Source organism: Neophocaena asiaeorientalis, unplaced genomic scaffold (genome assembly GCF_003031525.2).
Source record: "Neophocaena asiaeorientalis asiaeorientalis breed wild unplaced genomic scaffold, Neophocaena_asiaeorientalis_V1.1 scaffold703, whole genome shotgun sequence".
Classification (NCBI taxonomy): Eukaryota; Metazoa; Chordata; class Mammalia; order Artiodactyla; family Phocoenidae; genus Neophocaena; species Neophocaena asiaeorientalis.
This window is the reverse complement of record NW_020174434.1, coordinates 3553411-3580418: the sequence shown is the minus strand read 5'-3', so window position 1 is coordinate 3580418 and position 27008 is coordinate 3553411. Positions and strand designations below refer to the sequence as shown.

The window sequence follows — 27008 nt, the reverse complement described above, 5'->3', positions numbered from 1 at the left end:
TCTCCTTCCTGGCCTGGCGTCAGTCGCTCTGGGTGAGGACTTGGGAGCGGCTCCTTCATTGATCAGCACTGCTTTGAATGTGAAAAGATTCTGTGTCATCATTTATCTCTCGTTCAGGATGTAAAAATGTACGGAGTCCCCTGACGCTCAGTGCTGGGAGGGAGCAGGGAGCACCCCTTCAACTGTGTGACGTTCTCTGAAATCTGTGGTCCGCACGGTGGGTCCCACTCAGACGTTCACGGAAACCAAGCCTGGTCCCTTCTGGGGCCCCGAGATACCCTTGCTCACTTGTAGTTGTCTCTGATGATGTGAACTTCTTCCCAGGGAATCTGTCATTCATTTATTGCTCATGAACTGACAACTCTTTCAGTTGGAAACACTGTGGATGTAAGAAAGTGCAACTGTGTGCTTTTGAAGTCAAAACTCCGGCCAGTATGTTGAGGAAGCCGGGCTTCAAGGTGGGCTAAGTGGCATCTGTGCGGTAGAGGCTTTAAAATTATAATCCTCCCAAATTCTACCAAACAAGAGAATCCAGCTTCTGTATCTGCAGAATCTCGCCACGCATAACTCGCTGTGGCTCTCCCTGGCTTTACAGCATAGCCCTCTATGGAACGTCTTTCCAGCCCGGGTGTCTTTAGTTCCTGCTCCTGGAGTGTTTTCCCCCTTCACAGGCAGCCCCGTCAGCAGAGCACCCCTGCATTTCCTGGTGTTGCCTCTGCTTTTGTTCATTAAAGTGAGTTGAGCCCCCATTGCTCATCCCTTTACCACAAAGAACTTGCACGTCCACTTTCCAAGTTATGTTTAAAATATAACCAAGATGCTCCAAATGCAGACGTTAAGGCAGACGTGGCCGTAGGAGGTCTGTGGCAGAGCTGAAAGGAGCACCGGGGCTGGGGTTTCAGATCCTCCGATGCTGGGGAAGCTGCTGCCCAGAAGGCAGCCCGTCCTCCAGGCCTTGCAGATGCCCCCAAGCCCCGCCGCAGCCAGGAGGACGGCAGACGGTCTGTGCCCTCCCCTGCGCTGATGCCCTGAATCCAGGTCTTCCCGAGCATTCGAGATCAGGCTGTGGGTCAGGGCTCTACCGCCCTGTCCTCCTGTCTGCCTGAGCCCCCTGGACCTCCACTCTGGCCTGGGGGTGCCGCCCGGCTGTCCTTCGGCCGGAAACACGAACACACAGCAGGGAGACCGTCCCAGGCTCCTGTGTGTCTCCTGTCCACCCCCAGATCCTAACCTAACTTGTCAGTGGCAGAGAGCGTGCGTCCTCGTGTTCCTGCAGCCCCGCGTCGATGCAGCCGGGGACAACACTGCAGGCAGGTCCAGGCGGGCCGCTCGGGCCCACGAAACTGCCTGGGCCCTGGACGGACTGTGGGCCTCGATCCTCAGGGCACACCGACCACCCCATGTTGCGCCCCTGACCCTCCCACACTGCAGCACCCACGCGGCTCCTTCTGCATCTGCGGCCCGTCCTCCGCCCACACCCTAGTTTTCCATGCTTTCCTTTTGGATGTAGTGTGACCCCCAGGCCTCGAGGACCCTGGTCACCCTCGGGATCAACCCGTGCAGAACAGATAGCCGTTGAGCAACGTTTAGGGATTCGAGTGGGCTGCCCCATCCATGCCGTTTGGGGATTAAACAGTTAAAGAGCCCGTGTTCCTTCTCCAGCTGTTTGAATGCCGACAGAGCCACTGATGAGAAAATATATCTAGACTACTGGAGCTGCGCTCTCCTTGGAAATTTTGTTTGAAAAGCCTAAACTGAGTAATCTCCACAGTAAATATTTGCAAGTCTTCAGAGCGAATCGCCGACATCTGTGTGACTGTGAGAGGTGCTATTTAGTGCTGTTCTTGGCCCGAATGAGCTCTTCTGAGGATTTCCCAGGAAGATGCTGGAGTACGGATTAGGTTACAGCTCAGCAACTCATTTCTCTAAAAACCGTCACAGCTTAATTTAATTGAATGAGAACTCAGAGCGCTGCTCGTCACGTTTCCATTTCCGCTCCTGAATTTATTTGGGGGTCAATCTTGTCCTCCAATTAGCATTCCCGTCGTGGAAGGGCACAGCCAAATTAGCTTTTATTAATTGTTCGCATTTTAAACCTTCCTCTTTCCAGGCTGTAAGCATTCTGGTTCTGATGGACGAGGACAGAAAGGGAACACTGACGTGACCTGAAAATGTGGCTGAGAATCACAGGTCCAGGCATTTATCTGGAATCCAAGCTCAATAATGGGGGGATCCCGTCCTAGTTTTTCACTATAAACCCCAAATCTCCAACATACGATATCACAGATCAGCTGCCTCCCAAAACGTATAAAACATCTAAAAATAGGGTACGTTTCTTGATATCTACTGCCTTCTGGCGTAAGACTCCAAACCACTTTCTTTTAAAGGTTATGTTTGTATCCCTAGAAAAAGAACTCCATGTAATCTTGAGTAAGACAAGACTAACTTGGGTTTATCTTTTAAGATTTCACTTAGAGCTAAGTTTTCAGAAAACAAGTAGAACATTAAAGGCACTGCCAACAAAATCACCAATTCCAAATACTGCATCCATACATTGTCTTATAAAATAAACATTTCTGGTTTTGATGGAAACACTCAGCTTTATTTGTAAGTCACACAACTCCACACTTACTAAACATTCGCTGTGAGATGTTCATCTATATATATATGCATAAGCACTAGCATTGAGATACACCCGGTCCTTTGGCATCCACACCTATACATGTGTCTCTGAGTCCCTCCCCTCCCAGAACTGCTCTGTCACTGATCTCTCGGCCTCAGCTCAGCTGTGTGAATAACCTGTGTTCCCACGTCCTTCAGGCAGTATCCATCATCTGCTGCTATTGCCTAGGCTGCTTTGCTATCCCCGATGCTCTCTCTCTCCTCCTCTCTCTCCCCGCCCCCCGATACGTAGACAGATGATAGATGGCATATAGACAGACAGACAGACAGACAGATAGATCTGGTAACGTGTCGCTTAAGGCTAGTATTTTCTTCTTGTTTGTCTGTCTCATCTGCCCATTGGTGTAAGTGGGGTGTTCAAGTCCCCACTATTATTGTGTTACTGTCACTTTCTCCCTTTATGGCCGTTAATATTTGCCTTATATATCGAGGTGCTTCTGTGTTGGGTGTATATATATTTACAATTGTTAGATCTTCTTGGATGGATCCCTTGATCATTACGTAGTGTCCATCTTTGTCTCTTATAACAGTCTTATTTTAAAGTCCTTTTTGTCTGATATGAGTGTGGCTACCACAGCTTTCTTTTCATTTACATTTGCATGGAATATCTTTTTCCATCCCCTCACTTTCAATCTGTGTGTGTCTTTAGATCTGAAGTGAGTCTCTTGTAGGCAGCATGTACATGCGTCTTGTTTTTGTATCCATTCAGCCACTCTGTGTCTTTCGATGAGAACATTTATTCCATTTAAAGTAATTATTGATGGGTACGTACTTATTGTCAGTTTGTTAATTATTTTTCTGGTTGTTTTGCAGTTCTCTTTTGTCCCTTTCTCCTTTTGCTCTTCGTTTGTGGTATGATGACTTGTCTTTAGTGTTATGTGTTGATTCCCTTCTCTTTTTTGTGTGTGTTTCTGAAGATTTTGGGTTTTGGTTACCATGAAGTTTATGTATATATCAACATATATATGTGTGTGTGTGTCAGTGTGTGTGTGTGTGTGTGTGTGTGAGAGTATGTGAGAGTGTGTGTGTGTCTGTGTGTATGAGTGTGTGTCAGTGCATGTGTGTGTCGTGTGAGAGACTGTGTGTGTTGTCTGTGTTGTGAGAGTGTGTTTGTGTGTGTGTGTGCATATGTGTGTGTTGTGTAGTGTGTGTTGTGAGTGTGTCTGTGAGTGCGTGTGTGAGTGTATGTGTGTGTGCGTGTGTGTTGTGTGAGAGACTGTTGTGTGCATGTCTGTGTGTGTGCATTGTGTAGTGTGTGTGTGTGTGAGTGCGTGTGTGTTTGAGTGTGTGTTGTGTAGTGTGTTGTGAGAGTGTGTGTGAGTGCGGGTGTGTGTGTGCATGTGTGTGTTGTGTAGTGTGTGTTGTGAGTGTGTCTGTGAGTGCGTGTGTGTATGTGTGTGCGTGTGTGTTGTGTAGTGTGTGTGTTGAGAGACTGTGTGTGTTGTGTAGTGTGTGTTGTATGAGTGTGTGAGTGCGTGTTTTTGTGTGTGTGAGTGCGTGTGTGTTGTGTGAGAGACTGTTGTGTGCGTGTCTGTGTGTGTGCATTGTGTAGTATGTGTGAGTGTGTGTGTGTGTTGTGTAGTGTGTTGTGTGTTGTGTGAGAGACTGTGTGTGTTGTGTGCGTGTCTGTGTGTTGTGTAGTGTGTTGTGAGAGTGTGTGTGAGTGCGTGTGTGTGACTGCATGTGTGTTGTGTAGTGTGTTGTGTGACTGTGTGTGTTGTGTGTGTCTGTGTGTGTGTGTAGTGAGAGTGTGAGTGTGTGAGTGCGTGTGTGTTGTGTGAGAGACTGTTGTGTGCGTGTCTGTGTGTGTTGTGTAGTGTGTTGTGTGACTGTGTGTGTGTGTTGTGTGTGTGTCTGTGTGTGTGTTGTGTAGTGAGAGTGTGAGTGTGTGAGTGCGTGTGTGTGTGAGTGCGTGTGTGTTGTGTGAGAGACTGTTGTGTGCGTGTCTGTGTGTGTTGTGTAGTGTGTTGTGAGAGTGTGTGTGAGTGCGTGTGTGTGACTGCGTGTGTGTTGTGTAGTGTGTTGTGAGACTCTGTGTGTGTGTTGTGTAGTGTGTGTTGTGAGAGTGTGTGTCTGTGAGTGCGTGTGTGTGTGTTTTTGTGTGAGTGTGTCTGTGAGTGCGTGTGTGTGTGAGTGCGTGTGTGTTGTGTGAGAGACTTGTGTGCGAGCATTGTGTAGTATGTGTGAGTGTGTGTGTGTGTTGTGTGAGAGACTGTGTGTTGTGTGCGTGTCTGTGTGTGTTGTGTAGTGTGTTGTGAGACTCTGTGTGTTTGTTGTGTAGTGTGTGTTGTGAGAGTGTGTGTCTGTGAGTGCGTGTGTCTGTGCGTTTGTGTGAGTGTGTCTGTGAGTGCGTGTGTTTTTGTGTGAGTGTGTCTGTGAGTGCGTGTGTGTGTGTGTTATTTTAAACTGATGCTCTCTTAAGTTGAATGCATCCTATCCACCCTGCACCTTCACTCCCTCCTGCTATGTTTAAGGGTTTTGACATCATATTTTACATCCTTTTGTTTTGTGTATCCCTTAAGTATTTACTGTTGATATAGATGATTTTACTACCTTTTAAAAATCTTCCTACTAGCTTTATAATAGTTGATCTACTATCTATTGTATGTTTGCCTTTACCAGGGAGATTTTTCCTTTCATAATTTTCATGTTTCTGGTTGTGGTCCTTTCTTCTCCACTTAGTGAAATCCCTTTAACATGTCTTGTTAAGTGGTTTGGTGGTGCTGAACCCTTTTGGTTTTTGCTCGTCCGTAAAGCTTTTGATTTCTCCATCAAAGCTGAACGAGTGCCTTGCTGGATAGAATGTTCTTGGCCGTAGGTGTTTCCCTTTCATCACTTTAAATATGTCCTGCCACTCCCTTCTGGCCTGCAGAGTTTCTGGGGATTCTCTTCTATGTTATTTGTTGCTTTTCTCTCACTGCTTTTAATATTCCTTAACTTTAATTTTTTCCATTTTCATTACAGTGTGTTTGGTGTGGTCCTCTTTGGGTTGATCCTGTTCGAGACTGTGCTTGCTGGGCTTGGGATGTCTGTTTCCCTTCCCAGGTTAGGGAAGTTTTCAGCTATTATTTCTCCAGTTATATTTTGAGCCCTTTTCTCTCTCTCTCTTCTCCTCCTGAGACCCTTATCATGTGAATGTTAACATGCTTGATGTTGTCCCAGATGCTGTCTTAAACTGTCCTCATTTTTTAAAGTTCTTTTTTCTGTTCAGCTTGGGTGGCCTCCACTCTTCCGTCTTGCTGTTCCCTGATGTGTTCCTCTGTATCACTTAGTCCACTGTTGGTTCCTTCTGGTGTGTTTTCTGTTTGTTCTAGTATCCTGCAGCTCTGTTTGGTTCTGCTGTATATATTCTCTAGCTCTTTGTTAAGCTGCTCACTGTGTTCGTTCTCCTCCTGGGTTCTTTCAGCAACTTTATGATCATTACCTTGAACTCTTCTTCAGGTAGATCGCTTATCTCCACTTTGCTTAGCTCTTCTTCTTGGGTTTATCTTATTCCTTCTTCGGCACATCTTCCTTTGTTGCCTCACCGTGCCTACTTCTCTGTGTTTACTTGTGTGTATCAGGTGGGTCAGTTACTTTTCCCGGTCTTGGAGACATGGCCTCATGTAGGAGACATCCTGAGGGTTCTAGCAGCACACTCCCCTCTGGTCATCAGAGCTGTATGCTCTAGTGGCGCCTCCGTGTGTGGGGTGTTTGGCTGACTGCCGTGGGCACGGTCACAGGCTGGGCTGGTCCCTGGCCCTGTTGGCTGCCACGCCCTGCCTTGTGCAGAGGTTGCTGGAGGCTGATGGTGGGTCTGTGTCCCGATGCAACTAGGTGTAGGGCCTGGGGGTGCCCAGGGCTGGTTCAGGCCTGTTTGTGGTGCCAGATCCCTTGGCGGGTCCCAGTGCTGGTGCTGGCTTTCTGGTGGGTGGGCCTGGGTCCCCACAGGATTGGCTGCTCAGCCTGGAGGGTCCCAGAACTGGTGCCGACTGGCTGGTGGCTGGAGCTGGGACCTGGCACCAATAGACTACAGGGAAGACTCCACAATGGCACTCACCAGCGCCAGTGTTCTTGTGGTCGAACGTGCTCCCAAAGAGGCTGAGGCCATCTTCCCCATCCCCAGGTGAGCTCCAGCCTCCCTGGAGACTCGCCAAGATCAGCAGGTGGGTCTGGCCCAGGCTCCTTTCCGATTAACGGCCCAGGCATCAGAGGGACAGACGCCACACACAGCAGGTCAATGTGTCCTGGGCCAGCACAGCACCTGCGCACCGAGGATTCCGCTCCCCACTTACCTGGATAACATCAACTTCCCAGCCTCATTTCCCCAAAGGGTGCAGAGACTTATATGGGGAGAGAGACTCTTTTAAAAGGAAATGTCCTCTTCAATAAGTTACCCATCAGGCTTCCCTGGTGGCGCACTGTTTGAGAGTCCGCCTGCCGATGCAGGGAACATGGGTTCGTGTCCTGGTCCGGGAAGATCCCACGTGCCACGGAGCGGCTGGGCCCGTGGGCCACGGCTGCTGAGCCTGCGAGTCTGGAGCCTGTGCTCCACAGCGGGAGAGGCCGTGACGGTGAGAGGCCCGCGTACCGCAAAAAAAAAAATAAAAAAAATTAGTTACCCATCTTCCTGCCTCGAGTATTCCTTAGTTTTAACTTTCCCCAAAGGCATTATATAAGGACATGGAAAATGTACCCCCGAAGTGCCATGACAGGAGGAAATGTCTCCTGAAGTAGAACTTGCCGAAGGCATGGCCCTCTGCTGGGGGTGGAGAGCTCACCTGCAGCTTCTCCCTAGTGAGCCTGGCAGTGCCTGACATCACCCACCACTGCGTTAGGGTCTGTTCACCTAGCTTAGAATTTGACCGACTGGCACCCACAGAAGCCTTTGCTCACCCATCTGGTGCTCACACTTACCAAGCACGGCTATGAGCTACGCTGGTACTGATCACCTGATCTTCACAAAACCCGAGCATGCTGGGGCCACCGTCACCCCTTTGTTTAGGGGACGAAGTGCAAGCAGCCCACCCGCACGGACCACCTGCCTGTCTTCCGGGGCGGCCCCTGGTTCCTGAACCCCCTGCGCTGTTCAGCCACCCACTGACCCGCCCGAAGCACCGTCCCTGGATGCCCTGCCGGCGTGGGAGCCCCGCTCGGAGGGAACGCGCGGCGGGACGCACACCGGCCCGGCCCGGGGTCTGCAGACAGATCACGTTTCTCAGAAAAGCACGGTCTTTGGAGAGTGTCCCTGGAAACAGGTCCTCACGTCAGAAGAGGGCTGAGCTCACGGGGGCGGGAGTGAAGGGGACGTGCCCCCGGCCTTCCCACTCCGAGCCCAGGTGCAGGACACACAAGGCGATGGACACTCGCCCCAGAAGCGGGTCAGAACACGGCCCTCCCGGGGCTCCCGAGACGCAGTCCTCGCGTGACACCAGCACCGGGTTCCTGCCCAACGCGGAGCCTCAAGCGGCAGCTCCGGGGAAATCAAAGCCGCCTCTGGCTTCTCCCTCCGCGCCTCCCCTCAGGGCGGTGGCGCGTTCTGATCCACCTTCATGAACAGAAACCTGGGCCCCACCGTTGAAGGTCGTGACTACTCCTGCCCGCTTCCCCCTACGTGTCCCCGCGGGAGAGGAGCCGGGCTGCGGGAGCATCAGTCCTCGCGTCCCGGACGGCGTGCAGCGCTGACGTCACGTGAGCACTCGTCTTCACGGGGACGCGCACGGCTCGGCGCTGCTGCGTGGACCCCGTCACTTGCTCTGCCGCCGCCGTCCTGCGAGGACCCCGGTCAGGGTGGGTCGAGGCCTCCCTCCTCCAGGGTGACCTCATGCGCACCTGACCCCATGCGCCGGGCTGGACGAGGCCCCCAGCCCTGACAGTGCTGTTGGGGGGCCGAGTCAGGAACGCCCCCAGGCTGTCCGTGGGGACCACGTGGCCGATGCCCATCGCTGCCCGGCAGGAGAGGGAGCCCTGCGTCTCCAGAGGCCAAGCGGGGAACCCGGCTACAGGGCGGCCCCCTCCCCTGAGGAAGATGCGTCAGAGAAAGTCGGGTGGAACAGAGGGTTTAGAACAGATTAAGGGTCTCGAAATTCAAAACCAGCCAGGTGTCCATCGACAGTCACTGCTCCTGCCAAGAACCTGAAAGATCTGGAATGAACGGAGACGACCACAGAAGCCAACGTGAAGCCCATAGGTCAGAAGCATCCACAGGTGCTTTCCAGCAGCCCCGATAACCGCACTTCCAAAACAAGAGCCAACACATTGAAACAGGTGGAGACTGGAAAGTCTCAGCACAGCGATCAAGGCAGTGAGTTACAGAGCAGACACAGGGAAGCTTCAGGGCGAAAAGCAGGACGGCTGGAGGCAAGGCTCAGGGAGTAAAGGGGCGGACGGGGGATGAAGCCCCCGTGTCATCGGACAGGGGAGACCCAGGGCAGGCCTGAAAAGACAGTGACTCACACTCCCCAGAGCCAGCAAGTCACAAGCCTGCGGGTTCAGGGGACGGGGCACTGCCGCGTCTTCCTGTCCAGACCGATGGTGAGGTTCCCCGCTGAGTGGAGCGTTTTACCTGCAGGTTAACCTCAGGGCTGTAACTACTGTGCTCCCGGGACCTCAAGGTTCACCTTCCTGCAGTCACACCTGATGTTAAGAGCGGTGCCCAGACGGTAGAGCACAGGCCTGTGCGTTTCTGTGCTTTTGCCTGACGTGGCTGGAAGTGTGGACGTGCGCCCGCGGCCTGTGTGCACGTGCGTGTGCCTGCGTGTGCCCGCGTCCTCACAGCGCTGGTCCCTGGAAAGCAGGTGGCCCGTGGAGTTTGGTTTGGGCCCACAGAAGTTCACGTGACAGCTGAGGCCGCCCTACCTGAACCAGCCCCAGAGGGTGGGATGCTGGCCCCTCACAGCAATCTGCCACCTGTGAGGGGTCCTCGGTCCTTGGTTTGGGTTTTGGTGACGTCGCTGCTGCCGTTTTTTCTGTCCTTTGTTCTCGTTTTACAACAAACTCCTCTCGGACGGTTTCCCAAGAACAGCCGGGTCTAGGTTCTCCGGGACACACTTCCAGCCTGGCCTGTCCCGAGGCAATTTGTAGGAGCAAAACAATACCCCCCATTTGTGCAACAGGGATGGTCCTTCTGGAATGAGTCCCAACAGGGATTTACTGATCTGGGATGTGTTTCAAAGAGGCTTCAGCGAATGGAACCCTGTGTCCTCTGCTGGTTTATTTCTAGTTAGAGTGACGCCCGTGCAGATGGTCCAACTTCTACAATTTGCTGACAGACCAAAAGCTAGGGACGCTGCCCGTGTGAGCCGTGTCCCAGGTTTCGTGTGACCGCGGGCCTCCAGGTTCCCTCCAGGTGGTTGACACGTTAACACTTTTAAAATAATAGGTTTTGACTGGGGGAAGTATTGCAACTACCCGATTAATGTTAAACCTCATTATTAAAGAATGTTTTCTCACAGTTAATACTTTTTTCTAGTCCAAAACGTACATGTGCAGCTGGCAAGGAGACACTCTGTGCTTCACGGTGGATTTCGCTCTGGGATTCACCTGCTTTGACAGCAAAACAAAGGTAAGGGCCAAGCATCGGGGGGTAGGCGCCCATCAGCGGTGCGTTTTGTTACATTTCAGGGCCATTAACACCTGTGTGCGTCTCAGCCATCACCAGCCCCGACAGTCTCGTGTCCTGTGCAAGTTATCCTTCGTGGTGGACCTTCTCTCTGAAAGCTTGGGGTCCCAGGATCTCACAAGCCCCAGAGCCGGGCAGGGCTGACACCACACCACGTGGTGCCCGTGGGCAGGTGCCCAGGGGTCTGGAGTGGGGAGGGGGAGGTCGGCAGGGCTGTCCCGCTCAGGGGGAGGACCCTCCGCACCGACTGAGCCCTTTGGGGAGACCCCTTACCCCTGCCGGACCTAACACCTGGGTTGTTAGGTTGGGGGGTCGACACCTTGGTTGGGGGGTCGACGCCCCACACCTGGTGGGGCTGACCAGGTGCTGATTCCACACCTGTGAGCCGTGACGGGATTTCAGTTTCATTGGACATTGAACAACCAGCGTGAGGGATGGGAAACGAGACCCACTCCCATAAGCATCTCGAAGGGGCCTGGGTGTTCACCCAACCACACAAGCGCTGAGAATTTTGTCACAAACATGAAGCCAGTATTTTGTCCTTCGATATTTTTTAAAATCCACTGTCTGCTAATTAGGAGCAGAGGTGAGGGGAGAGCACCGGCGTGATGGGAAGAGGAGTGAGACCTGCCAGGGACACGGAAACGTCGGCTTGGAAGGGAGTTGCTACCAGCATCTAGTCGGGAGGGGAGAGCGATGAGGTCAAACATCGGCAATGCGCAGGGCGGCCCCGCAGAGCGAGCAGGGAACCCCGTTCTGGGCAGGAGTCCACACCCGTCACAGAATTCTGGGCCGGAAACCCACTGTGCTCTTGTCACTTTCCTTCCTCCCAGGAAGATGGCTGTGATGTTTCCCCAGTAGGGGTCCACAGACCGTTTATAATGACGAGAGGTCTGCTTGCATAGAACTGGAGTTGAGAAGGCTCTCCTGTCTGCCATCCGACATCAAGGTCACAGAGGGGACCAAGGCTCCCGACCCCGTGCGGGCATCCTCCCACGTACCTGGTCCATCCATGGTTCCCACCAGCTCGGGCTCCATGACTCGCTGTTCGTGCTGTCTGGCCTTTAGCCAGACATGCACGACCTCCTTCCACGTGTCCTCGGAGACAGGGAAGTGACAAAGCACCTCCCCCAGAGAAGGGAGAAGCCCTGAACACAGTTGTTAACCAGCAACTCTGATTTATAACGTCTGTTTCTTGCTTTGTGGTTCAAGGAATCCTGTGTGTCAGGACATCTAAACCGAGACTTTCCAGAGTTCACCTTCAGGGTGCGTTTCTGAAGCCAGTACCCATTCCCCGGCTGCTCCGGGCTCTGTGCAGGCCCACCTGTTCAGTCCAGGAGCAAAGCCTCCACTCCTTGTCAGCTTTTCCGTGCGCAGGTTCTTCCCAGCCGGCAGGTCTGGCTCTTTGGTCACGGTTGGCATAATACCCGGCGCCCAGTGAGCTGGCCGGGGTCACGGTGTCTCCCGCGGGGTCCCCGCTGTACGGCCTCACTCTGTCGGGGCCACACCGCACCCACATCCCGGAGCCAGGCCAGGCCGGGGAGGGGGTGTGAGTGATTGTGAGAGGTCGGGAGCGAGTGCCTGGCACTCTCCCTTCAGGGGACCCCGAGGCCCAGACGCTGATGTTCCCAAGGCGCCCCCAGAAGAGCCCGCTGGCACGGTGCCGAGGACGGGAAGCCGCTTCCCTAAAGGCCCCATGTCCCACAGGCCTGCAGCCTGTACAGCCGCGTTAGGTCTGGCCGCGTCGGAGGGGCTCCCCCGGAGCCGCTGGGGGGGTCTGGGGAGCCCGTGGGTGGCCTGCGACGCGCACACCCTCTCTCCTACCTGCCCACTGAGCTTCCCTGCCTCCCTGGCTGCCGCGGGTCTTTCTGTCTTTAGGGCGTCGCCCTGTGCGTGGCCCGCTGTTTCCCGGCGGCGGGCAGGCAGGTCCAGGCCCGGGGCCCTTGGGAGACTCTTCCCAGCCCTGAACCCCGCACGTTTCCCCACTTCGCCTTCACGCTAATCGAATAAGACTTGAGACAGGCACACTATGTCCTGACCGCTGTGCACGGCCGGGCTGCCGTGTTAAATGTCCCGGTAACCGAACCGCGTAACTCGACGAAGCTCTCCTAGTTGAAATAGTATTTATGGGTGGCCCTGCCCGCCTCGCTCTGCCCAACACGCGGGGCTGCCCGCGGCCCCCCTGGTGGAGAGCGAGCGGCTTCTGCAGCCGCTGGCCTTGCGGGAGGCGTGGGCAGCTGCGGCTGTTCCCGGCCAGCACGTCAGGGCTGAGCCCCGCCTGGAGCTCGCCCGCCGCAGGTTCTGGGCACCGCAGGCTCTGCGTCCCTGCCGCGCTCAGCGGAGCCCTCTCCCACTCGCGTCCGGTCCACTCCTGTTCAGTCACGTTTTCATAAAGTTCCAACTAAGCCTCTTCTTTTTGCTCATCCGACCCTCTGGTTCAGACTCCAGAACCCTCTCCTGACCTGTTCCCCTTTGAAGGTGAACTCTTGACTCCACATTTTTCTTGTGATTACTTCTTTATTTCAAGAAGTTCTGGCCTAATACTTATACATCTATTTACACAGTAAACAGTAGACAGTAACGGAAAATGAAACCAAAAACTGTCAAAGGAAAAAAGAAGGTTATTCCGGAGGCTTGTTTCATGGATTCCTTTTGAAATTTTATTTTCAGAACTTACTATATTTGAATTAATTTGAAAAACAAAGCTTTCTCAACCTAACAGTGAAGAGTATACCAGTGGGTTGTAAATATATAAAATATTTATACTTTTACTTCATTTGATTATCTTCAGTCTTTTAATGTAGGATGACATTTGCAAGTCCAGTACTAATAGGATTTCAATATTCCTAGACTGATATGAAATAACTATGAAAATAATTAAATAATGACTGAATATGAAATAATTATGAACATTATGAAAATGAGGTATTCTCCATATGCCCTTTATGTAAGTCATCATGGAAAAATTGGGGGGGGGCAAAATATTTAGATTGGGATTTATCACGCTTATTTTCACAAGATAATTAGCACTCCTATACCACATTACGCTGTTAGATCAGACCGTTTGTGTATGATGTGTGGGTCAAACTAAATACACAACGTGGCGGTGCTACTTACTAACCAAATGCTTTAAAAAAGCCCCTAGAATTTGATAACAGCCCAAATTTTGATGCTGGGCATCTGCTTGGCACCCACCTCAGAAGCGCGCATGAGGTCATATTTCTTAACTCCCCGCCCCTGTGCCTGGCAGAGGGGAGCTGAGCAGTTATTTCCAAGCATGAATTAATTCACCATCAATTCTCCTTTTCAACACTGATAAAGATGAGTTAAGCTGAGAAGATCTGAAATCACAGGGGAGAAGAAATACGTTTGACCTGGAAATTTTTTCTGCACTTACAAAGTAAGTAAGAAGATCATTATCTAATATTTGTAAATGTCCAAACTATTTTTAAAATAGTAACCCAGAATAAACTAGAACTCCATCTTCGGTGGCCCCCGCACTTCCATGATAGAAATGAAGTACATCTCTGCCCATTTCCAAACTGACCTATTTTGTATTGATCCCTCTGGTTTAGGGCCAACCAGTGCCCCATCTGCGCTGTAATTAAGCAGAAGTGGGAGAGGTCGTAACAAGACTTAGAAAACGGCGTGTGGACCTCGGACCACACGTGGACGGGGCCACGGACCAGCCCCTCCTCCGGGCTGCGTGTCCTCCACGGGCCGCGGACTCTGCTGCTGCCCGTTTGCAGGGCATCAAGTGTTTGGGACCTGGAAACAAAGGGAACTTCTCTCCATGTTTACTTATTACCTGGGGCATTCGCCTTGTCTCTAAATGTCAACGTGCATCCACATTTTCTTGTTACCTTCTGATGGTCCCCGTGCACAGCAGAAAACTGACATCTCTGTATCAGGGGGGTGGGGGTGGTCCTCGTCATGGGCCTCAGCCCCTGCGTCACCCGCTTGTTGGGCTGAAACTCGATGATGCTGTAGGGCTGAGCTGAGACCGAGGTGGAGGAACAGAAAGAATAGTTTTGGGGAAAGAACCGGGAATTGACTTTCCCATAGGAGGGGAAATGAAGAGTTGGCTTTGGCCTGACTGGAGGAGTGAAGAGTGATTCCACAGGACCGCCCAGGAAAATGCCAACCGGTGAATCTGCTCTAGTGCCCCATCCTTTTCTCGTAAAGTCTCTGGAACCGCTAGTTGGGTTATTTGTTGAATGTTTTAATAATTATCAATTTATGTCAATTGCCCACTATCAGTGTGTAATGATAATTAAAATCGAATTTGCTACAGAGGATTGTTACCATCATTAACCTCCTGCAGTCTTAAAAATGAAACATAAACGTTAGCATGTTTCCTGTAACACTCGCTTCACTGTTGAACTGTTCCTTAATTACTGAAATGCTGGAAAGACATTTTCTGTCGTCCAAGATTGAGTCCTAGAGATCAGGGTTCCCTGCAGCCTTCAGACGGCTGGCGGGGAGACCCAGGGCCCCTCCAAACACATCCCGAGGCTGCTGAACCAGCCAGGACGTGGCTGGGCTTAGCGGTCAGTCAAGGCGGCATCTCTGAGCTGTGAGTGGACGGCGTGTGAGGTTCTGGCCTGGAAAGTCCAGTCGTGCAGAAAAGCTCAGAGTCCTCAAGTTAGACTGTTACCTGGAACCATTTGGAGATAAAATATGCAGAAATGTCATCCGTAGTGGCAATGGAAGATTCTTTTTTTTAATAAAAATTACCGTTTATAGGTACTTAGAAGTTGAGAAGGAGTTCCGAGAGGCCACCATTAGTGACTTGAAGATTCCTGGTTGCGGGAAGGGAAGGGGGCCGCCCCCGAAGGCTGTCCTCCAGCTCCCACATTTAGGACATCTCACCTCACCCCAGATGGGCCACCCTGTGACATGAGTGCATGATTTTAAGCAAAGGAGCTGTGTGTGTACGTCTCACCAGCTGCGTTTCCCTCATGTCACCTTGCAGGACAGTTTCTGTGTAAAAATAACGTACCAAACAGATAACGATGATGCAGCTAAAGGACTTCATTGTAAGGACCACTGTGGATTCTTTAAACGATAAGCAGGGCTTTCACATAGGGATTTCTGTACTTTTTTGTCTATACTATTTTTTTTCCCCAATATATCCTGCCTGTAGTTTCCTTTATTATTAACAAATTACGTTAGTATGGTACATTTGTAACTATTAATGAACCAATATTGATAAATTATCATGAATGAAAGTCCACACTTTATTCAGATTTGCTTAATTCCTACCTCATGCCCCTCTTCTCTTCCCACATCGCATCCAGGATACCACATAACATTTAGCTGCCATGTCTCTGGGTCCTCTTGACTATGACAGTTTCTCACACTTGCTGGTATCTGACGATCTGACAATTCTGAAGAGCAGTGGCCAGGTGCTCAGTATTCTGTAGAATGCCCTCTATTGGGGTTTGCCTGATGGTTTTCTCATGATTAAAATGAATATTGTTAATTTCTACCTTAATCGAAATTATACGTGTACAGAGTGTTAAAAGGCTTATTAGCACTAACAGATGTGTGATGGAAAAGCAGTCCTCTGAACTGCCCCTTATCACTCACTCCCCAGAGCACCCTCCGTCAACAATTTTAGCTGTTTTCCCGCGTTTGCTGCCATGTTTCCAAGTCCTATGCTGATCTTGCCTTTTTTTTTTTTTTTTTGACAGCCATTTATGATACCATGTAAATGATGGTTGGGTGGGTTAGTCCTAGAATCTTACGACCACTGAGCTGTTCTTCTTCATAAGCAAATTTGAACACCAGGTGATGTTCTCAGAGCAGTCCGGGTCTTGCTTATTTGGTGAGGAATTTCGCAAAACCATTATATGCTATCAGAGACCTCCGGCTCCTCTGGATACACGCCCTTGTGATCACAGGTTCCTGGCAGGACAGCTGGAGGGTGGGTAGTTTTAAAGGCAGGTGAGATTTGGGCTGTTTCCACAAAATCCTTGAGGCTGAAATCACAGCCGTCTTTCCCTGCCCTCCAAGGGCAAGCCGGGGCGACGCCCTGGGAGATGGGAGCTGCCCGGGAGGGGGCGTTGCAGGCGGCCTGAGAGCTCTCCCCGCCGCCGCCGGTCTCATCACCGGTGCCGGGCCCTCCTGGCTGTGCTGTGCTGTTGCTGTGGTTCGTCCTCTGGCTTATCTCAGTGGGCCAGCAGCCCTCCTGCAGCCTCTGCTACCGCAGTGCTGATGGAAGCGGCTTCTGAGCGGCTTCATTCTGGGTGGGTCCAGTGACTCCGACCTGCGAGGGCCCTGGTGCCCGAGTGGGAAGCAGGGCGCAAGGACCCCAGTGACGTAGCGTGAAAGTGCAAGCACTGGAGTCACTGTTCCCCGAGACCCCACGGGGTTCCAACTCCTCGGCATCGAGAAGGAACATACGTGGTGACACTTGACCACGAGCTGCAGAGCCTCTGTTCGGCTGCAAGATTCAATATAAAAGAAAGATGTGCCAGGAGCCTCGAGGCCAGTGCGGGTGTGAATACATGGGCCGAGGAGCCGATGGGATAACAGCGCCTCTGAAATTCTCCCCACGTCCCAGCCTCTTGGCCTTTTGTGATACTTAGAGGAACGTATGTTCATTATTTCAAAATAAATGCTTTTAATACAAACTTATAGCTTGCTAAAAAATAATTGCTGTCCTCTCTTGGGATTCTTTCTGGGAAGATAAAGATTTATTATCATAACGAGTCTATAATTAAAGGCTATCTTCTATAAAAGGCAGCCATTAAATCTTTATTTGCTGCAGCCTTTCTTTTTTAATTGAAGAGTGTTTCTAGAGCACACGTCATCTCTAAAGCACCTTAGCAAACGTGAAGCGATTGTTGCACTAGTATTAAGAGATAATAGCACCTACGTTTTTCAGCTTGGTTCAGGAGAAACCAACATCGAGTGATTTGAACTTAACCTGGGGAGGGGGCGGGAGAAAGGTTTTCACTTTCTCTGCACTGCTGACCGTGTCTCATGTACTCTATGTAGCCAGACCTGGCCCTTGGAGTGGATTCTTTTAAGCTTTACAAGAAGAAAAGGGAGCAAAGCGCTTATGATGCTTTTAAACGTTAAGGAAAACCCAGGAGAAAGGCGGTGCGGGTAGCACGGAATTGAAGAGGAGACCACAGGGGCCTGGGCGCTCGGGCACCAGGACAGGCTCCCTGGAGCTTGACGGGAGGGACCCCCAGGAAGTCCGGTGGTCTGAGGGTGTCAGTCTCTTATACTCGGAAAGAGAAGGTGGAGATTCTAAGTCATCACGTGCTCAGTGTACATAAGATAACGGAGAAAATGTCTGCATTTATTTAAATAGATTATTTAACATACTGACAGATGTTAGTGAAAGAAGTGAGCTCTTGTGTCTAAACCACTAGATAATTGCCTTCCTTTACAGAATGTGCTCTGGAGGTTTAAATTCTCTCAGCTGAAAGGATCTTCAGATGATGGGAAAGCTCGGGTGAAGCTGCTGTTTCAGAATCTGGACACCAAGCAGATCGAGATGAAGGTAGGAACTCATCCACCTGAGCCCAGCCTCACCCGAGTAACCAAGCGTCCGAGGGTGGAGGGAAAATAATCAGAATTGGAGTGGGAACCCCCCTCAGAAATCAGCAAGGATGTCACAAGAGCCCATAGTGTGTCTCCTGTTAGAGGCTTTAATATCCTAAAATTGTAATCATCGAAACGATTTGATTCCACTGAAACTCACAACTTGCTTAGTCAGTATTAGCAGAAAACAATATTTAAAAATACAGGGGAAGTCAATACTTAAAGGAAGAGTTTTACAAGCTGCCTTAAGTGATGGATTGTCTGTGGTACCAGGAACAAACTACTCTATTAATTCAGAGGATCTTGACATAACTTACAAATCATTGCATTGAGCTGTCATTTTACCATCAGCAACTGTTGATTTTTTCCTTACTTTATGTATAACTGTGTTGTCAACAGCCCAGTTTTAATATAAACTAAAGACAAACTGAAGGATAAGTTCCATACACAAAACCAAAAGAAAGAGAAAACAAAAATGCAAAACCTACAAACACATATTGTTTGGAAGCTGATTGTCAGCACTTTGCATGCGCTTTTTGATGAAATTCTTCAGAGGGACACATCTCATGTGACATTGTTATATCCGAATACTGCGTCAATTTTTAACACTTCTTCACTGAGGTTAATGAAATGCACCACATCTACCTTTTAAGTACAACTGAGATTGTGCAGAAACGCTTGACATTATTATATTTAGGGAGTGGATAAAATCAAAATCAGACTGTAACCACTGTCAAGGCTTTTGGGTCTGGAGGTGTACAACAGGGCAGCCAATGGGACAGTGATGCTGGCAGGGACATGGGTCCCTGGGCTGTGATGGAGAGGTGGCCACGCTCAGTCACGCCACCCTGAGCGGAGTTCAGTGGACATTGCCACCAGCAGAGGGGGGTCTGAGGAGAGCGGGGAGAGGGAGGGAGGCTGGAAGTGATTGTACCGTGTGTTTGGTACTTGATCTGCATGGATGCGGCTAACACAGCAGTTCCTCCTCTGCTGATGCATTGATTTGCCCTTCACCCTAGGGACTGCAGCTGGGAGGAGCCCCAGGACCCCTTCCAGGCTCAGGTCCTATGCCGTCCGTGTGAGCCGGGGGGACACTTAGGAAGCTAGCCCCCCAGTGCGCCTTGGGTTCCTGTGCTGGCGGGTTCCAGGGACTTTGCCAGAGCACCTGATGTCCCAGGACACGGTCACGTGACACCTGGATTCCCTTTTCACAGGGACTCCTGTTTCATTCGATTTAAAAGTTTTTATTTTTTGATGTTTCGTCAACTCTTGGTTATCTGTGTTGGTAAAGGGGGTAGAGGCATTGGATGATCTAAACCAGACAGTCTGAAACAGATGGCGTAGACTTTGGGGCGTGTGTACTGAAGCAGACTCGGTTTCTTTGTGGCCCTCAGTTTAGTTAGCTTCAGTTTCCATTTTCAGGCAAAGAGAAAGTCCTAGAAAGTTGTAGAGGCCACAGGGGCGGATACAGGATTTGCAGAGTTGAAGCTCAGTCTGCAGGTGTCTCTTTATGAAAAAAAATACAAAATTGCAAATGCGGTAAGCTAACTAGACACAGAAATGAGTGTGAGACACATCAAACCTCCCAGGAGACCCAAACTGAACCCATGTCCACGTGAACCCTTCCCCCAGATCCCAGGACCTCCGGCAGCCCCCCTGCGCCTCCCCTCCGGGGCCGTGGGGTGCGAGAGAGTAGGGCAGAGGGGGGCCGGGGTCTCAGCAGTTAGCACAACGACCAGGGGCCCCTTGCTCAGGCCCCTCCCGGGGCCTTGCAAGCGGGGATGAAACTGGGGACAAAAGTAGTTTCCATGTTGTCACACGGAGCAGGAAACATGCACGTGGAGAGCCTCTAATAAACACGGGCGGCGGCTTGAACAAACTGCTTCAGGCTGAGGTTCTGCGTTTATTACAGCTTGTGAGACAGAGGGAAGGTTGGAAAGGCCAGTTGGGAATCTAGAACACCTGTAGCTACCGCTGGACTTAAACCAAGAGCCGGGCACTGAATTCTGAATAGGACCCAGGGCTATGGCCAGTGGAAGGGAGAGTGACGTGATGTCCTCAGTGAACCAAGAGTTTCAGAGAAAACTATTCCTATTAATTGAGCTTTTCGTTACGGGAGTGAAAGTCGTGGAGCAGTTAACCTTTGAGTGTTTATTGAGAATCTTTCTGGGATGTTTAACGGATCGCTGCCTCAGGAATGAGAGTAAAGAGAAAATGCATCCGAGGGAGGATTTCTGGGGCTTTGGGAGCATAGAGGGGAAGTTATTTTTTCTATCCATTATTTACAAAAACGTCATGCAGTTCCGGGACTTGGGCTGACCCCATAGTGAGGCCAATGGCTGGAGCTTTGGGGTTGCAGTCTTTTTTAAATAAAGTGTTTGTTTTCATGTTTTCTACATCTTTCTCCTAAAAAAAAGAGTGTAGCATAAACAAGCTTTCTGAAATGAAGGATTTACCTGCCTACTGATCTACTTAATAGGTTATAAGTGAACTACAGTTAAGTTACAAGGACTGAATTCGGGGTCCACTGCAGGGAGGGACGGTGCCCTTCTGCCCCCCGACCCCTTTCCTATGCCCGTTGTTTGTATTTTACGCGTTCCTCTATGATTTCATTTCTGCCTCTAGACTGAGCCGTCAAGGGCAGCTTTTCTTTATCTTTTTATCTTCAGAACTTAGTAAATGTGTTTTAAATGAATAAATTAATGAAGAAAGAAAGAGCAAGTTAGTATTGAAAGAACTACCAGATACACTCACAAAAATTTTTATCAGTTTCCAAGGAAAAAATTGTTCCAATTATCGTGAAAATCCCCGACGACTACAGACCTCTGCACGCGAAGGCTTCGGCGAGCCCAGCTGAGAATCCACGGGGCGGACGCCGGTCGTTGGAGGCAGCACACTGCCTTTAGGAGGAACAGAGGCGGGTGTTCTTCACTCTGTGATGATCCGGGAGGATAAACTCCGCTGGAAACTATGCCTCGGCGCCGTGAGTCGCGCAGATGGTCAGACGTGGACGGCGGGGGCTGCGCGGGGGTGCATCACGCCGCTGCCGCTTCAGGGAGTAACCGTGGCGGCGTCGATTGTGGAGAGATGGTGGAGGGAGCCAAGGCCAGGTTCTTCCTGAAGATGGAGTGAAGCGGGGCCTCGACAGAACAGGGGACACGCGAGTGCAGCCCCTTCCAAATATGGGTCTGAAACTGGCCTTAGTCTGTTCTCCCGGAAGCTGGAACGGAGCAGAGCTTTCCTTTCTTTGCTCTTCTTTTCCCTTCCTCCCTCCCTTCCTTCCCTCCTTCCTCCCTCCCAGGTCCCCTGCGTGGTCGGTCAGTAAGGTGCCCCTCCTCCGCGTGGGGACAGGGAAGGTGCTGGGCAGGGAGAAGGGTTAGAGCTGCATCCAGGTTAGAGCCCAGCATCACCCGGCCGCCTCACCGCTTCTCACCTGCTGGCCTCTGACTCCGCTTCTCGGCTTTCTTCCTGGACATTGTGCTTCCCGTAGACATTTGCTTGGAAAACGTCGGTCAAAGGTTTGCTGTGTCCAAGGGTCTCTGTGCAAGGGTCGTCTTGGCTATGACACCTGCCTGGGGACCCACCCGGCGGGCGGGGGGGATCTTTTATCGCACCCGTTACGTTACAAGCCGCCGCTGTGCTCAGTCCTTCCTAAGCACGACTGCCTCATCCCCACAACCAGCCCAGGAGAGAAGCTCTGGCCTCACCATATATGTTTAATATGGCACAAAACAGATTGCTCAGGTCGGCATAAAGTTTACGTTGATTCACGTACAAGCCAGAACGACCTCCCCAGACCTCAGTATGTGACTGTTTCTTCCACCAAGAGTCAGCCTGTCCTTGAAGCTTCGAAGCCAGGAATGGACTTCTCCTCTCCAGCTTGCGAGTCCTAGGTGGCGGTCCTTCCAATGCAAGGCGGTTCTGTCTGCATGTGGAAGATCAGTGGTTCAGTGTAGCCATGCTATGGATTATCTTCTCTGGACCTCCTGGGTGACTCGCTGCAGCTTCTGCGTTCGTCGGCGATCGCTGCATCACCTTGCACTTGAACCCTTCTCCCTGCCCGGCTCCACCCGCCGCACGCTTGCTGGATGCCTCCAGGGCAGCTCAGCCACAGCCAGCCCCTCCCCTCCACCCGCTCTGGGGCCCCAGCCGCGCCCACTGGACGCGTCTCCTCCGGGGTTGATGAGGCCCGGGCCCCTCTGTGAGGCGCCACCCTGCTCCCTGAGCTCCTCCAGGACGACATCCCCTCCGCAGAGCCTCCGTCTCCGAGGGGCACACAGACCACCAGGCACCGAGAGGGATGCGGCCTGAGAATCTGCTTTTCCAGGTCGCTCCCAAGAGGCGCTGATGCCTCAGGACCGCTCGGTGTAAGAGCTAGTGCACTAGGTTTCTTCTGGAAGGTTTTGTCAGGAAACAGCGAGGGCCCATTGGACCGGTTTGTCCTGGATTTCGGTGCCAGTTCTGTGACTAGTCAGCCTCGTCACCGCGCAGAAGTTACTTAAACCCCTAAAACCACCATTTCCTGCTCTGGAAAATGAACTTGGCGCTTTACTCGGGGTGTCCTACTTCACTTTTGACCTTTGAGGCTGACGATGCTCTATTAACAGGTGGCTGGAAGAGGACCGGCATTGGCTGGGTACCGATGTTGTACCGGAAGCCACGGCCTCCTGCGCTGGCCCGGCTCCGTCCGGGGCCGTGTGGGTCACATCCCACTGGGAGCTACTCGGCGAAGTTTCAGGAACTTTGCCAGCCTGTCATCAGTCCGTGGGGAGTATTTCCAAACGCCACAGCCATCAGCAAGTGCTGCAGCTCAGAGGCCCTGGCACAGCACTGCCTGGGCCGCAGAGTCCACAAGTGGGAGACCCGTATCTCATCCCCTCAGCGGGCCTGTCTCCACACTCAGTGGCCGGGCCCCGATCTGAGTTCCCTGTAGATTAACACATGGTAATTTGTGTTCTGTGCGTGGTTACCCCTGCTAATTGTCACATCCAATTATACTCGTTTGGGGCATTTTCTAAGAGAAATTACAGCACGTATTCCCTTATTCTAGAGACTCGTTCATTTATTTAACAATCATCTCTTTCAAGTATGGCTTTGATCAGCTTCCATGTTGAATTCTTTGGGAAGGGCAGTGGTTAAGGCTCCCCTTGAAATACAGTCTGTGTCTGAATTGCTACAGCTGAGTGGAAACTGGTCTCTTAAACGGTTACAGACTTTAAAATTTCCCCCTCGTGCACTGGGCCATTAGATGACAATTAGGGAAAACTAAAAGGCCAGGATGGCTACCGCTGCTCGGAAGAGCTGTCTGTCATCTCACAGACAGTTTTGGACACATGTCTGTAGTTTGCGCAGCAAGATGGAAATAGAGGTAGTGCCCTAAGGAAATGTGAGTTCTGCGCGAGGAGATGTATTGAGGACATCTGGGCGACGTTAACACTTACACGTTCATTGAAAGTGTCACCCTTGTGATAGATGGGACATTCCTGAGAGTAAAGATCATAAAAGAAGAAATGTTTTCTCAGGTTTGGGTGACCTCAGTCTTCATAGTTTGACGAGCCCAGTAAAGACCCTCATGGCTTCCTGAGAATTTCCGCTAATTAATGAAAGATCAAGGTATTAAAACACTTAAAATTTGATAATTATGCCAAGCTGTAGATCATATTTAAAATCAGTGTTTCAGCCGCCACGAAATGTTAAAAGACTTTATAAAAATCGAGGTCGTTGGGACAGATAAATCGCAGAGGAAAGTAACTGGGTGACAGGGTTCAGTGGGCGAAACTCACAGAACATGAGAGAGAACTTGCTGGCCATGTGCCCCAGCCTCTCGCTCACCTGCCGAGCACGCGGGGACACACATCCACGTGCACGAACACACGTGTGCATGCACGCGCACAGGCACGCATGCATGCAGAGCGTACACATGGGCACATACGTCCACACATGGGCACAGGCACACGTGCACACACGCAGGGTGTAGCACGATTCATTCTGCTAAACCGGGGACACGGTGAGCCCTGCTGTGTGAGAGCTCTGACAGGCTTCAGTGGAGGCCGAAGTCCCGACCTGGTGCTGCTGGTCAGGTGACTGAGAGCCCGGCCCAGATGGAGTCAGGATGCCAAGCAGAAGACCTGAGTGCTGACCTATGTTAGTTACAAGAAAATCAAGAATTAAACCCAATCGTCAGGATATCAGTGCAAAACACCCAGGGTGTTCATGTTTACAGCCGCCTTTCTTAGTTCGTGTGTATTTGTGCTGACTTGAGTAACTTCCTTGTGCTTCTAAGAACATAGAACCTGTTAAATTTTCTGTAATGTGTTTTTCGAATATTTATAATATATAAGTACATTCTCTTTTTTCTTGCAGGAGCTGGAGTTTCAGGATCTGACGGCTGTTCTACACTGCATCCACTCCTTCCTAGCAGCGAAGGTGGCCTCGGTGGATCCGGTATTTATAGACAGTCAGAGTATTGCCAGAAAATACATGTATAGCAGCTGAGCAGTGCTTCTGTTGAGTGCTGAAATTTAAATTATTTTCTTAAGAAATGAATATTTCCTGCACAGTATTGAGACTTTGTGTGATTTTATAATGATCCCATAGTTGTGATACCAATAAAACATGTCACTAGTTTCCAGAGATGGGTCGGACTTGCTGCATCTGACGAGGAACACAGCCTCCGCTCAGGCAAAGCTGTGGCTGAGAAAACTCGACTTCCCTGTGAAATAAGCCACGTCACCGCAGTCCTGCAGATCACGTGAAGGTGCCAACAGCACACACGCTGCTAAAACCCACATCTCATTTCCATTTCTATTTCCTTACAGTCGAAAAGCCCCAGAGCTTCACCACTTTCGTTTTCCCCAAGAATGGCAAGTTCTCCTTTGGATTTCCACCGTGGTTTATCCCAGGACATTGGATATAGTTCTCTGTGCTGTACAGCAACTAGGGATGATCCTACTAAGTGAAGTAAGTCAGAGAAAGACAGATATCATATGATATCACTTATATGTGGAACCTTCAAAATGTTCCAAACGAACTTATTTACAAAACAGAGACAGACCCACAGACGTAGAAAACAAACTTACGGTTACCAAAGGGGAAAAGGTGGGTGGGAGGGATAAATTGGCAGTTCGGGATTAACAGATACACACCACTATATATATATATATAAAGAGAAAGATAAAAAGATGCAGTGGTCATTGACGGCCAACTTGATTCCACTCAGAAAAGCCTTTTCCTCTCAGTGGCCAAGACCCTGCTGGACACAGGGCTGTGGACACAGGAGCCCCATCTCAGGAGGCCTTTCTGCCCACCATGGCCACCGTGGACAAGTGAGCACTGGGCCACTCGGCAGCCCTGCAGACTTGCGGTTGGGGGGAAAGGGACACAGGCCACCCATCAGAAGCATAGCTAAGTCAGAAAGAGAGACGGGATTGGTGAAAACACACCCTAGAAACTTTGTAAAGCTCCCAACTGGCTAACCCTGGGATAAAACTAGCACAGCGTATGTTCTAGAAGATAGCACTACACTGAAGTTAAACGACTCTAAATCCGGGGAGACAGAGTCAACAGAGCTAGTGTGAGAAAAACGTGGAGGTCTGAGGTGAACAGCTGATGGTAGGTTTATTTATTCAACAAACACCTGTGGAAGGTTCTTCGGGGCAGGCACTGTGGCTGGTCCTACAGCCACAGCAAGAGGCGGCTGAGGACCCAGTGCAGCCTGTGGGCTCGGATGAGGCCAGGTGGCCTCAGAAGGCCAACGTGACAGGTGACGGCGGCCGAGGTAGCAGCCGAGATCCATCCTCATGGGTCAGTTCAGACATGGGATGTGGCCTTCATGCTTCCAGAAGAACGTTGGCATATTGGTTCCAAACTGACATCATTTTGTAATATAACGCGTTTTGTATAAACTACGACAGTCTACCACAGGTTAGGAATTCTAGAATTTTGTGTAGTAATTAGGAAGCTGGTTTACTTTAAAGCCCTGGACCGTTCATAAATGTGATGGTAATTGTACCACGTTAGCAGGATTTCCATAATCTGGCCTGTAGTGTCCTTTTCTGTGTGTTTTTATTTTAAAAACTCAAAGGCAATACCCGCATGACTTAGAATTTCCTCACTCTTGATAAAACAGTGCTTACCTGGAAATTTGGATAAGACTGAGTGTCTTATTCTGTTCGGGCTGCTGTAACAGAAACCACAGACTGGGGACTTATAAACCACAGACATTCATTTCTCCCAGTTCCGGAGGCCGAAGTCTGAGATCAAGGCGTCTGCAGACTCCAAACCCTCTTCCCTGTTCAGATGGCGTCTTCTCGCCGTGTCCTCACCCGGAGGAAGGGGTGCTATAAGGTCACCAATCCTGTCATGAGGCTCCACCCGCGTGGCCCATCAGCTCCCAGAGGCGCTGCTTCCAGACACCAGCGCCCTGGGGGCTTGGCTTCCATACGTGAATTTGGGGGGCCAGAAACAGTCAGCAATAAGGAGGAACACAAATGCAACTGGCTTTATACAGCTTTTGTATTTTTTTTCTCAAAGTGGTGACAGTCTGGACAGACTCTCGTGACTTTTTGAAGTGCAGGTGACTGACAGTTCTGCCCTAGAAGACCTTCTTTTCTTTGTCCAGGAAGCACTGAGAAATCCCTGCTGTGCTCGGGGCCATTAACCATTAACTGTTGCAGGTAATTCGGGCACAGAGAGTTCAGGGTCGTGTTCACAGCTGTAGGAACTCCCCGCCCAGCCTTCAGTCTCACTGTTATTCCCCTTGTCATTAATTTCTTTTCTTTTTTTAATTTTGTTTTTCTCCGTTTTTTTGGTGTCATTAATTTCAAAGGTCAGTGGATAATTGAAGTCCCCAAGCCTGAACGTATTCCAACATGTGCACTGACATACAGTTGTTGGTGATGCATAAAACCCCAAACAGTGGTGAGAGGAACATATATAGCCTCCGAATATTCAAGGAAAATAGAAACGGCGTTCTAAAAGATAAAGTAAGCTGCTCCCTACAGTATGTCTACAGCATCCATTTCAAATCCATAAGTAATATGCTAAGTGGGATGAATTAGCATCATTTTTATGCTAATAGGTATAGAAACGCCTGTGTTGGTTTAGAACTCTTTTCTCCCCTTGGGAAGAAAAACCACCTTTGAAGACTCTTGAGCCGAACGGAAAA

The 27008-nt window shown here is 50.6% G+C and overlaps 1 protein-coding gene across 1 annotated transcript in view; it reads left to right on the top strand.

Moving 5' to 3' along the window:
* SNTG2 (syntrophin gamma 2) overlaps positions 1-24473 on the top strand; it is a gene marked incomplete at its 5' end in the record, with an annotated part of 196702 nt that extends 172229 nt beyond the window's left edge. Inside the window, 3 exons of the mRNA XM_024756919.1 lie at positions 10133-10225; positions 17691-17801; positions 24206-24473. Of these exons, the coding sequence (XP_024612687.1) occupies positions 10133-10225; positions 17691-17801; positions 24206-24337 (336 nt within the window). The remainder of the gene's footprint in view (positions 1-10132; positions 10226-17690; positions 17802-24205) is intronic.
* Between the last annotated feature and the right edge of the window lie 2535 nt (positions 24474-27008).